Genomic DNA, 13,050 nt, shown 5'->3' on the forward strand with positions numbered 1-13,050 from the left:
TTTATCATTAGGAAAAAATTCAAGTTGTGGACTTTTTATTATTTTTTTATTTTTACAGACTGTATTTTGGTTTATTGTACACAAATGGGGTACATCTTTTCCTTTCTATGGTTGTGCACGATGTAGATGTAGGTTTTTATGGTGGTGGGTGATTCATCAATCCAGAGAAAAGGTATGTGCTAAGAGCTGCCAGAAGGGGTGCTGCCTCATCTATAAATTCAGTGGACTGGTCATTTTGCTGACATTCAAGGGCCTGGGGAAGGATCTGGAAAGTGGAAGGCTGACCCCATATCAGGTGTTCCTCCTGCAAGCAGCACCTGTGGCCAGGTGGGCCCCAGGCACAGAGAGACCATGTGGCTTTTAAGTGACTGAGCATAGACTATCCTTGCTTTCAGGAGAAGCCAGCCAGCCAGCCACTCACCTGGGAGCTGGTATCTGGAATGGAGTAAACCCCAGAGGCTGACTGTACAGACCAAGCACAGGAACCACCCACACCAGGAAGTGGAGGCTCTCTTCTTTATCTGAGAGTAGTGTCCCTCCGGGCCAGAAAAGTTGGCCTAACATTGAGAAATACTCCTCTTGAGGGGTTTTCCCTGTCCCGCCAACTCTTGAGACAGAACATACCTCTCTTTGTTGCTTCAACTCCGCCCGCCTCTTCCGTTGTTTGCTATTGGTTTTACAGTGAATGAAATGAGGCTTGCAGTAAAATTTGCCTGTAAAAAGACAAAGACACACACACACACATGCACATACACACGGTTTTTCTCCTGTGAAACAGTCACAGTAGACATAAGCCCAGGTCCCATGGCTATCCAAATTAGAATACACCCATAATGGAAATAAGCCCAGGACAGCTCAAATTTGAGAAATGGCTTCTGTCACCTGCCCTAAAAATGTGGCCCTGAGATGAGGCAGCTGTACTCTTTGCTGCTTCACAGAAGACTCCAGCAATGGGGGCTCCCAGGGAGCAAAATGGCAGCTCTGAGTACTCTGAGCACTCTTGGTCCTTTTTTCTGGGATCCCTGGGGGGTGGGGAAGGCTGAGAACAAATGGAAGCTGTGTCAGGCAAGAAAAGATGCAGATGGGGTACACGCTGGGTAACTGGTCACTGCCCGGGACCACCGGGTACCTTCCAGAAAAAGTCTTCCTTCTCTCTGCTACAATAGTAGCAATAGTGATGGCCACAAGAACAACAATGGCAAGACCTGGCGCAGGACTTCCTGCATGCCAGGCACTCATCTAAATGCTTCACATAAGTAACTCACAGCCATCAGGACTATTATCATCCTCATTTTGCAGACAAGGAATCTGAGAGACCAAGAGGTTAAATCACAGGCCCAGGTCATGTGGCTGGCAGGTGTGATCTGAATTTGAGTTGGAGGGTATGTCATCCTCAGCACTATGCTGTACTGGACAGTGCCTCAGCAGTGCTGGGAATCACGGATCCATCGCCATCCACTGAGTGGAGCTCCTTCTTTGATGGTCTCTGGTAGGCCACTTATCAGAGGAGACATCATTATTAAGATCAATTTATTTATAACACATACTTTATAAATACTACCAATAGAACATCATGTAGTAAATCCTGTTACGTGCCAGGGGTGCTGCTGGGCACCTTGCAAGTCACCAGGGCTGATTTCCTTGGGCACACGGGGACCACAGGAGGTGGTATGGTTAAATGAGGAGGTTCACATACAGCCCTCAGCACCCGGTGCCACCAGGGCCTGGCATACTGCAGTGCCCATGGCTGCCTGGTTCCTCACAACACAGGTGGCCTCTGCAGCAGGAGCTCCCAGCTTCTCTAAACAGCTTTCTTGACAACTTACACTCCCCGCTGGGAAGCGTTGGGTGTTCCAGAACCTCCATGTGGCTGGGCACCCAGAGCAAGGTCGGGGCTGAGGCCACAGCCAGTGCTGTCCTGGCCCTGAGGAGTTACCTTCATCGCAGTCGAAGGTGTAGGCGGCCAGGTGCAGGGTGGTGGCACAGACGCTGCAGCGGAAGCACTCGCGGTGGAAGAAGTGGCCCTCGGCACTCAGCCGCTCCATCACGTACACACGCTTCTTGCAGAAGTAGCAGGTGTCGCTGCCACCCAGGTTCAGCGGGAACGCCTTCCGTATGGATTCCTGGGGTGGGAGAGAGGAGCAGCGTGTGAGGTCCAGTGAGTCTTCAGGGGACAGGCCTGGGTGCTGAGAAATTCCGAACTGAACTTGGGACTCTAGTTTGCTGCTCACATCTTCGCTGCAAAGATATAGGCTCCTGAGACCCTGGGGACAGACAGGGTTGTCCCCAGACTGGCTACTCTGGCTCGCGGTGGGAGGGTCTGACGGAGTGGTTGTCACGGCGCCACTCACAAACATGCCCGTCCAGTGGTGCTCTCTACCCGAGTTAAACACACTGGGCCCTAGAGGAGGGTCACTGACATGACCCTGCTGAGGATGTTTTACCTGTCCTTGAGCCCTGCAGTGACTTGGTCAGACAAGGAAAGCTGGTGGCCTCAAGTCTGCTCAAGAGAGTGTCGCTGAGGGAGAACTTGAGTCTAACAGCCCCGAGGCCACCAGTCAAATCACCACAGGCAAAAATGGACGGGGGACAGGGCCAGGACTGCCCAGTCCCAGGTAGTTCCAGGGCAACGTGCCACGGGGAAACACATTGTTACCGTGTGTGGCTGGTGATGGCAGCAAGCAGTGTGGTGTGAGGAGGGAGAACGAGAGGGACATTCCCGTGTTCTCTCCATTACTCAGTTCCCCATCTGACACACAGGGCCATTTAGGTTGGACAACAAACACTGACAACACGGACTCTCATGGGGCCTGTACACTGGTCAGTTCTCCAGAGCCACAGACAGCCCCACAAAGGACCTGAGTGAGGTTTGTCTTTAAGGAAACACAGCTTCCCTCTGGCCTGTGCTCAGGTCCAGCCCAGAGAAGAGGCGCTTTCAGAGGGCTGGGCTGTCCTCTCCACAGCCCATGCTTCCCCCTAGGAGGCCAGGGCCAGTGTCTGCAGGTGAAGGCTGAGGGGGCATGTCCTTACCAGGTCTGGAGAGGTGGCCTGGGTCTTACGTCTGTGATCATTCAAGTACAGATTGACCAGGACTTCAGCTGCAGCCCCTATTCCGCTGGACACTTTCCCTACCGTCAGCTAACCAATAGCAGAGATGGAAGGGACAGAGACAAAAGAGAGGCCAGTTAGCACCCAGAAGGAAAACGTAGCAAGGCTGGAGGTGGGAGAGCACTCCAAGCCCACATGCAAACAGCACCCAACGTCCCAGAGAGACAAGCCACCCAGGAGCAGGAGGTGGGCATCTGGAGATGGAGAGAAGGGAAGGAAGAAGACTGGAGATATGTGCACGCGCGCACACCCACACCCACACACAGGTTCCGCTTCTACGGGGTACCTGGGGTCATCAAAATCACTGAGATAGACAGTATAGTGGTTGCCAGGGGAACAGGGAGTTGTTTTTAACAGGTGCAGTTTTAGTTTTATAAGATAAAAAGAATTCTGGAGATGGATGGTGGTGATGGTTATGCAACTTTATGAATGTACTTTGTAACACTGAAGTATACACTGGAAAATGCTTCAGATGGCTTTATGCCAATTGTATTTTAACACAGAAAATAACTGGAAAAACATTAACAAAAGGCCCACAGCCCTGGGTGAGCCAAGTGACTGGCAGAACCACATCCACTGGGGGTGCCATGCCTTCGGGGGTTCACTGAGTCTCTGTTGGCACAAATGGGGCAAATGAATCCCAGAGTAATTTTAACTTACATTTCTCTAATTACTAGTGATGCTGAACATTTTTAAATACATTTATTGACCATTCATATTTCTTCTTTTGAGAAGAGTTTGTTTAGTACCTTTGCCCATTTATTGATTAGGGTACTTGTTGTTTTAGTATTAAGTTTTTTGAGTTCTTTGTAAATCCTGGAAATTAATTCCCTATCTAAGGTGCAGGTGGCAAAGATTTTCTCACATTCTGTAGGATCACTCTTCACACTTTTTTTTTTTTTTTTTTTTTTTGTACCAGGAATTTAATCCAGGAGCACTTAACCATTGAGACACATTCCCCAGACCTTTTAAAAATATTTTATTTAGAGACAGGGTCTTGCTGAGTTGCTTAGAGCATAGCTAAGTTGCTGAGGCTGGTTTTGAATTCACAATTCTCCTGCCTCAGCCTCCCAAACTGCTGGGATTACAGGCATGCGCCACCAAGCCTGGCTTTTCATATTCTTGATTGTTTCCTTTGCTATGAAGAAACTTTTTAGTTTGATGCCATCCCATTTATTGATTTTTTTTATTTTATTTCTTGCACTTTAGGACTCTTGTTAAAGAAGTCAGTTCATGAGTCAATATGTTGGAGTGTTGGGCCTACATTTTCTTCTAGTAGGTGCAGGGTCTCTGGTCTAATTCCTAGGTTTTAATCCACTCTGAGTTGAGTTTTGTGCAAGGTGGGGGTTAAATTTTATTCTACTACATACGGATTTCCAGTTTTCCCAGCACCATTTGTTGTAAAGGCTGTCTTTTCTCACTTCATCTCACTCCAGTCAGAATGGCAATTATCAAGAATACAACAATAACCATTGGCAAGGATGTGGGGGAAAAGGTACACTCACACATTGCTGGTGGGACTGCAAATTGATGCAACCACTCTGGAAAGAAGTATGGAAATTCCTCATAAAACTAGGAATGGAACCATCATTTGACCCAGCTATCCTTGGTATATATATCCAAAGGATTTAAAATCAGCATACTACAGTGACACACCCTCATCAATGTTTATAGCAGTTCTATTCACAGTATCTAAGCTATGGAGCCAACCTAAGTGCCCTTCAGCAGATAAGTGGATAAAGAAAATGTCACACACACTCACATACATACACAATGGAGTTTTACTCAGTATTAAGAAGAATGATTTTATGACATGTGCCAGTAAATGGATGGATCTGGAGACTATCATGCTAAGTGAAATAAGCCCAGCCCAAAAAACCAAAGGTTGAATGTTTTCTCTGATATGTAGAAGCTAATCCACAATAAGTGGGGGAAAGAGAAGAATGACAAGTCAGGAGATTAGACAAAGGGGAATGAAGGGAAGGGAGAGGGAATAGGAAAAGGAAAGACAGTGGAATGAATCTGACAAAATTTTTCTATGTATGTATATGAATACACCACAGTGAATTTCACCATTGTATACATCCACAAGCCTGGGATCCTAATTAGAAGAAGTTATATTCCATGCTTGTATAATCATATAAAAATGGATTCTACTGTCACGTGTAACTAAAAGAATAAAAGACACCCAAATCAATGTACCTTCAACATATCAATTATTTTTTCCCATCTTTTGAGATTGTCAAATCATCTTAAAAGAAATTATATCAACTATTAAAAAAAATGAATTCCAGAGAGGGGACGGGATCTCCTTGAGGTCATCTAGCATATAAGTGCAAGATTCAGAACTGTTCTCAGGTCTCCTGACCCCAGCTAGGGCCGCCAAGCCTGTCTCATCACGGGCTGGGGGAATTGTGCTCTTTGGGGCCAATAACTACCCCTAATGCCTGTGTCACACCTGTGTGACCACACCCTGCAAAATCTGTGAGCAAAGGAGAGAAAGAAACCAGGAACTGTGCCCTCACAGACAGAAGGCAAATCTACAGTCCTCCCTTTCCAGAGTCCACCTCACTGGAGGGCTGTGGCTGCAGCTGAGTGGACCTTGGGGTCTAAGAGACCTGGGGACAGGACAGGGCCCAGCTTCACCTCTGATGGGTTCTGAGCTGTGTCCTCATTTAGTCAAATGGGGTAGTTGCACCTGCCCATGGATTCATGGGAAGGACTGAGTGAAAGAGGGACACTGGGCAGGGCTGGGCTAAGATAAGCTTGGATCCTCCCTCCCCCTCCTCTGGGCTGAGCCCCCCCCGCCCCCCCGGGTACCTACAGAGCTACACCTGTGTCTGAGTCCCTCCCGACAAGACCATGGAACACTTTGCCAACAAGCAGTGGTTGGAGTGAAGGGGTGGCTGGGCCACTCTGGGCTGGTTGGAGAGCACAGTTGAGGGCTCTGTGGTAGGGTCACATGGGTCCCAAAGTTGGTGCTGGGCAAGGCCAGCCCGGAGTGGGGAAGGTAGCAGTTCCACATGGGTCTGGAGCACCCCTCATCTGAGCAACGTGGTCCTGAACCCACAGATGTCTGGATCCCCCGGTGTGTTGAGGAGCTGGGGAAAGGGTAAGGCGGATGGCCAGAGCAGGACATGGTGCTATCACGCGTTCAGCCCTCAGCAAACCACAACTTGCTCCCCTTCTCCCCTTCAACTCTGAAAGCCCAGTCTGGGGACACTGCCCTCTCCTCAGGGGAGTCAAGCATACAAAGCCTGTGATTTTGGAAATACGCTTTCTGACTGCGAGACTCTGGAGGGAGAGGGGATCCAGACCCTGCCTAGTCTCCAAATCCAGTTTCTGGAAGGAAGGAGCATATCAAGTAGCACCATAAGCTGCAGGACCTCTGGGCAAAGGTTGGTAGCCTTCAAGTCCACAAGTAACATTGACTCAAATGTGGGTGAAATGACTCTCTCCATCTATACCCAAGACTGCTCTTGGGAGGTCACATCTCATCCCATAACAGTTAGCCTCAAATACAAAGCAGAATCAGAGAAGCAAAGGACAGCAGTCTGTACAGCTCCCCGGTTCCTGGCTGGGAGCCCCTTCTGCACCTCAGGCTAACTCTTTGGATTCCAGCAAAAGCACAGGTGCTCTTGGGATGAACAAAGGACAGGGATGCCAAGCAGGCTGGCGAGAATGGCAAGACCCAGGAGACCTTCACTCCCGTCCTGATTAAGAAAGTCAGTGCTAAGAGCAACTTTGGTACAGTCACTCCATGACACACGTGTGCGACTCTTGGGGACTGCACTGAAGTGACTGCGGGCCTGCTGGGGGTGGGGAGGGGTGTCTGATTTCTCGGGCTTAGGCAGATGGGGTCTCATCAGACTTACAGAGCCTGCCACTTCTTAAGAGCAGCAGCTGCCAGGCTGCTCCACTGAAGGCCCTGCCCCCATGATGCTGGCCTGGCCTGGGAGAGATTAGAATTTTGCTCTAAGCATGCTTTCTGCCATTCTCAGAGAGCTACAGATGCGAAGGAACTTGACTCCTGCTTTTAGGAAGGCTCAGGTGCATTGGCTCAGGATGATAAGCCATTGCTGACCTGGTGTTTCATCCCAGATGGGGCCCCTAACTCTGCCACTCAGATAGAGGCTGAGGATAGAGCCCCTATCAAAATAAAGAGGGAAGGCAGAGGGGGTCCCCTTCAGCCTTGCCCACCCAGCCTAGTGGGTGGCTGTCTCCACGGACCCAGTGTGTGAACTGCTCCAGGGTACTCTCCCAGAAAGACACCAGGCGAGGCCATGACACCCACGCACGATGATCGCAACCCCCCACCATGTGGCAGAGGTTGAGGCTATACTTTCTAAGGCTTTAAATACAAATCCCTAATGAGACCTTATTAGCCACTTAGCTAATAAGCACTTTGTGTCACTGAGCTTCTGAGCAATCCTGACTTAGGAAGCAATTACTGAAGCAGGCAGGGGGCTGGGAAGCTGCTGGGGGTGTCACCAAAACAGGCCTGTGTAGTCACAGCATGCTCAGTTGTTCTCCCAGCACACTGTCCAGGTCACCCTCCAGGCTGGGCCAAAAGGCTTCTTTCTCCCAGTGACATCCACACATACACTCTGAGAGTGACATTATAAAAAGACTGGACATGAAAGCATCCTTAGGGATCTTGGCACTGGGTTTCCCATTTGTCCTTCCCAACCTGCTGGAACCCACCCCAGAAACACCAAGATGTAACCTAGGAGTGGTGACAAGGAAACCAGTTAGTTGTCAGAGAATTTGTCTCAAGGGATGAGAGGAGCTCTTGAAGACCACCCCAAAGACTACTGTGAAGGTGGACTTTGCCCCCAGGATCAAAGGCTGTCATCTACTTCCTGGATGTCTTTATTTGTTCCATGGGAGTAAGGAGATAAGTTCCTGGCTTCTGCTAGCTCAGTGTTCCTCAAACTATTGATACATAATCATCAGGGTTTTTTTTTTTTTTTTTTAAATCTCTGATCCACTGTGGTTAGATCCTCTGGTTACCATAAAAATAAATTACTAGGTGTACAATCAGACATTTGCCTATGTGGCAGTGTCAAGTTGCTCCATGAGTTTCTGATGGTCACGCTCACTTGCTGTACTCCCTGGATCACAGACCAGTCTCTGTCTATGGACCACAACCTTGAGTAGTCCTGCTCTAGTCAGCTGGGGAATGACCAGGGTATCTGTCTTCCAAGACATAAAGAAATGCTTAACTTGCAGAGAAACTTCCAGAGAACTCATCCTGGTGTTGACCTCAGAGTAAGAGTCATAAGTTCTCAGCAAGGAGATGACCACATGAATGGTGTGCCACATATGTTCCCAGGGAGGGCTGGTCAGGAGGAACTTAAATTTGCCTGGAAATAATATATCTAAATGTGGAATTGGGTAATCTGATGATGTGGCCAAAAGATGATCTTCTTCCATTCACTAGTTTATTTAAGAATTAGCAATTTTAAAGTCTCATGGGACAGCTTTTGCAACTCTTTATTTATCTTCCAATATTCTTGCAATTTTATGAGGAGTTAAGTATTTTTCGTCACTTTTCCCCCCTTTTCAATTCAAATTGTTTTTCAGCTAATCAGAACAAGCTAGAATGATTGGACATTTCATGCAGGCCCTCTTCTCACATTATGTTCCTTTAGACTCACAGATGCCATTTCTCTTCTGTGAGCCCCAGTTTCCTCATCTGTAAAATGGAGAGCACCACGAAACTCAAAGGGTTGCAAAAGAGTCTGTGCCAGAAGGCCCTTGGTGGCTACTCAGAGCGAGTCTGAAGCACAGCGTTTGTGCAGTTTTGCATTTCTACAACCTGGGACTTCCTCTCTCCTCCCTAAAAGACTTTCAGTCTCCTCTGAACAAGCAAGAATGATGTGGTCGAGCCAGGACAAGCATGCTGCCTTCCTTTCGAGTCAACCTGGATTCACACATGGGGACATAATGGTCGTCACGTGTGCCAATGCCAGAGGCTAGAGAAGAAAGCTGGACCTCCCCCTTGAGGCAATCCTGTGACCCCAGTTCAGAGCACGCCGGTCTCTGCCTGGATATTTTAACACTTCTCACACTGCCCAAGTGGGCCCTTCTCTCACTCCAGTTTGCACGCCCTGATGTCAGCAGCCCTGTCTTGTTCATTTCTACATTCCTGGCACAGGAAAGCTACTTGGAAAGAAGGAGGAAGCAGACTTCTGGGTCCTTTGTGTCCAAATAATGGCAACTTCCCTCCTTGGGCCAGGAACTCAGCCAAGAGTACCAGGTGTCCAGGCTGCCTCCCCACAGAGCTGATTCACTGTGGCTGTGTGGCTGTTCTGGGCACCAGGCAAGCCCATCCAGGTCAAGCAGGGATAGGAGTCGAGCTGCCAGGGCCCAGGAGCTGAAGGCTTGTGGGAAGGAGAGAATTCAACAGGTAGGGACAGAGGAAGGATCCTGGGTCCACTTGGGCAAGGACATCCTCACTGAGGAATCTCTGGAAGAGAAAATATCTGAGGACAGTCTGCTGGACTTGACTCCTCTGCTGTCTGATCAAGGCTAGGGGAGGGGAGAGCAAGAAACCAAAACCATCTTTTTTGAGGGGGTTCATAAATTACAGCCTTTGGGGCTCTGATCTCTCAGTGGGAGCCCATATCTGCCACCTTCACCCCAGTACCAGGCATGGTGCTGCTGGTAATATGCATTTAACTGGCCCTTGAAGGGGAGCTCATAAGCCCCCTGGCAGGTGAGGCAACTGAGGCTCAGGGAGGCTAACACAGTGAGGGTGGCACTGCTTATAAGTGACTGGCAAGGAAATGGAAACCTGAAGGCGAGTTCCCCTCCTTTAGAAAGAGAGGAATTGGCATGCAGTTTAGATAAACAGGTTTTATTCTAGAAGTTTCTTCTACTGGGAAAGAGAACATTTACTTCTGGCATTTTACATGTTAGGTCACTGAAGTATTCCAAAATCACACTCTGGAGTAGCTATTGATGTCTCCACTTTATGGGTTAGGGAACTAAGGCTCAGAGAGGCATACTGGTCACACAGTGAGTAACTGGTACTTTAAACTCAAGTCTGATTCCAAGCTCATATTCTTTCTACAGTACCCTGCCTCCCTGACACATAAAAGGCACCGGGCAAAATCAAATCCTCTAGGCTGGAATGCACAATGAAGACCTCCAAGAAGTTGCCTAGCTCTAACACTAGGACAGAGGGATGGTGAGGTTGAAGGTGGCCTTGATTTATCCCTGTACCTGATGCAATAAAGTCAGACTGCCCAGCCAAAACTTGTCCAGCAATTCCATTTCCCTGTAATATGCAAATCTCTAGAGTAAACCCTGCAGATCCAGTTTAAAACCAAATACCCTTAAGGTAGAGAAAGCTCTTTCTGCAATGCTAATTGATCTCCTGACCCAAGAGGACTAAACCACAGTTCCCAGCCCAGTGAAGAGTTTCCCTGCTCAGCTGTGCAAATACTTGGCCACCATCTTATCTTTGCAGCCTTGGGCAAAAGGCAGCAGTATGTGTCTGGCTATGTCAGCACTGCCTCCCTTCTCTAAGAGAGAAATGAATGGTTGATAGGGAGCAGAGGCCGCCAGTGGAGGCTGGCTTGATGGATGGATGAGAAAAAATGTTGGGGACACAAAACTGGATGTGGATCCCATAGCCCAAGGCTTTGAAAGACAGGTCTGGGTCCTACACGAGAGGGCCTCAGGACTTCCTGTGACTGTTCAGGCCAGGAAACCAAAAGGACCACTCTGAATTGTAAAGCAGAGCATCAGCTGAGGGTCAAGTGCAGTCTGCAGGCAGTGTCCTGGCTGGTTCTCTTGGAGCTGATGGCTGGTGTTTGATCCCTAGGGTAACACATTCCTCATGATAGGTTTGGTCCAGTCTGCTCCCCCAAGGGCGGATTAGTCCTGGATCCTCAGAGCTGGGTGTAGGCTCCAAGGCAGGAACAGAACATGCTGCCTGCCAGGAGGTTGCCAAGGACTAAGAACCAGCTTCGAGTGCATTTTTCCTCCATGGGCTCTCCTGAATTGAGACGACCTTGGGTCACTGGGCAATCACAGCAGCTCGAGGTCTGTTTGGAAGAGGCATGAAGGCTCTAGGCCCTCTCCTGGGGAGAGACACCCTGAGCTCCATCAAGATGAAATAAAGATGTTTGTCACCAAGTCATCATCTGCTTTAAGGAACAGTCAGTTCTTTCCTCAGAGGGGGCTTTGCATACTCAGCATATGCAAAGCCCGGTGTTGAATCAATGGTGGAGTAGGGTTGGGAGAGGCAGAAAAGAAAGTACCTGTGTATGTGTGTGTGGTGGGGGGTGCTACCAAGACCCTTTCCAGGACTGCTTGCCACTGAGGTTCAATACTCCTTCCCTGACTGCCTACAGTGGACATGCAGTGAGACCTGCAGGGACCGTGAGTGTGGGCACTTGGAGAAACTAAGGCACAGAGAGATTCTGTGAGTTGCCCAGTGTCCCAGATTAGCCCTTTCTAAGAGCCCCTGATCACTCCCTGCCACACTCGAAAGGTACCTCAGCCTTTAATTAATAAGGTGGAAGCTGTTAAAATAGCCTAATTGTACCATCATCTGATGGCCAAGGTTGGGTTGGGAGATAGGAGAAGAAGAAAGAGGGGATGATTATGCACCACGACCTTGGAGATACAAGGAACAAAATTGCAGAGGCAGAGGCCAGAGGTCCTGGGGTTGGCCAACCCAAAGACAGTTCCACTGGCACCCTCCATGGCCCTGGGTGTGGGACTTCACGTGGACAGTCTGTGGACGGGTCCCTCTGACAAGGCCTGCATGCACTCTTGGCCCTGTGGTTCAGACCTGAACCTCTGTTGTCCTCTCTATGGTTCTGCTCCTGCTCAGTTCTCACAGGCACAGGAAGACCCCTCCCCCAGGGTTCTGGGTCCCTGTTACTGGCTCTCCTATCTCCATAGGAAGGATCATCTTATCTTCTGACATATTACAGTAGAATTTACTTATAGGTCATGTTGTTTTTGAATGAAAACCTCGTGAGGGCAGGAATCGACTCTGACTCATTGGGGCCTGTCCCGAGGGCCCCAAGCACCCAATACTACAGCGCCACTCGATAAACAGCTGTTGAGTGAATGAATGTCCACTCATTGGCTGAACGAGTGACACTGGTTTAAGCTGTCTGCAGAGCTCCAGGGGAAGGCCTCGACAGGGACTGCTGAGGATGCGGCGGGAGATAAGCTTATTCTCAGCAAGTCTCTGTCCGACCCTGGCTGGCCTACCTTCTCTCCACAGAGGGGTGTCACTGGGGTGGAACCCCCAGGTACACACCAGGAGGTGGCCTCTAATTTTTCCCTTATGTAATAGCACAACTAGCTTGTGCATCAGCCTGACAGTACAGAAGCAGACCAGCCTGTCTCCCCCTGTTCCCAGCCTGCCATCGCTTAGGGGAGCCAGTGCCACTGGGAGCCAAGGCAGGAGCTTGAGAAGAAAGGGGGCTGCTCTTGCCCAGCACTGCCTTCAGCCGTGAAGGACAATGACCAAGCCAGGCCTTCCTGGGGGTGGAAGAAAAACAGGGATCAGAGAGGCTCTACTCAGAAGGGCCCAGGCAGGCAGAGGGACCCAGCCAGGGAGAATAAGGTGTGGGCTGGCCAGCAGCTAGAATAGGCCATACCCCAGTGTGTGGCCAGGTGTCCTTGCCTGTTCCATTCAGTTGAGGATGCCAATGACCTTTTCCCACAGCAGGAAGTATCCCTGGGGTCATGCTCCCCTGCCTAGCTGGACAAAAAGGCTGTCCTGAAACCTTGTGGATGGTGATAACAGAAAGGCCCGTCTCCATCCATGTAGCTCACTATCATGACAGTCAGGAACATTCTTATATTGGGAGAAAATGGTGGGGGACTTACACACACACAGCTGACCCAGGGCTATCCTGGAACAGGATGCTGGGTATCTCAACCATGGCTACTAAGACTGCAAGTGTG

General features: G+C 49.4%; 1 protein-coding gene across 3 annotated transcripts in view; it reads right to left on the bottom strand.

Moving 5' to 3' along the window:
• Positions 1-13,050, bottom strand: part of Mical2 (microtubule associated monooxygenase, calponin and LIM domain containing 2) — a 208,942-nt gene that overhangs the window by 78,010 nt on the left and 117,882 nt on the right. For 2 of the 3 annotated variants that reach the window (XM_047516541.1, XM_047516542.1), the window contains exons 22-24: positions 3,031-3,138; positions 1,937-2,123; positions 625-713 (exon numbers count right to left, since the gene is read on the bottom strand). In XM_047516541.1, coding sequence (XP_047372497.1) covers positions 625-713; positions 1,937-2,123; positions 3,031-3,138 — 384 coding nt within the window. The remainder of the gene's footprint in view (positions 1-624; positions 714-1,936; positions 2,124-3,030; positions 3,139-13,050) is intronic. The other variant, XM_047516540.1, reaches the window with a different exon arrangement.

The sequence above is a fragment of the Sciurus carolinensis genome, chromosome 11 (genome assembly GCF_902686445.1).
Source record: "Sciurus carolinensis chromosome 11, mSciCar1.2, whole genome shotgun sequence".
NCBI classification, from domain to species: Eukaryota; Metazoa; Chordata; class Mammalia; order Rodentia; family Sciuridae; genus Sciurus; species Sciurus carolinensis.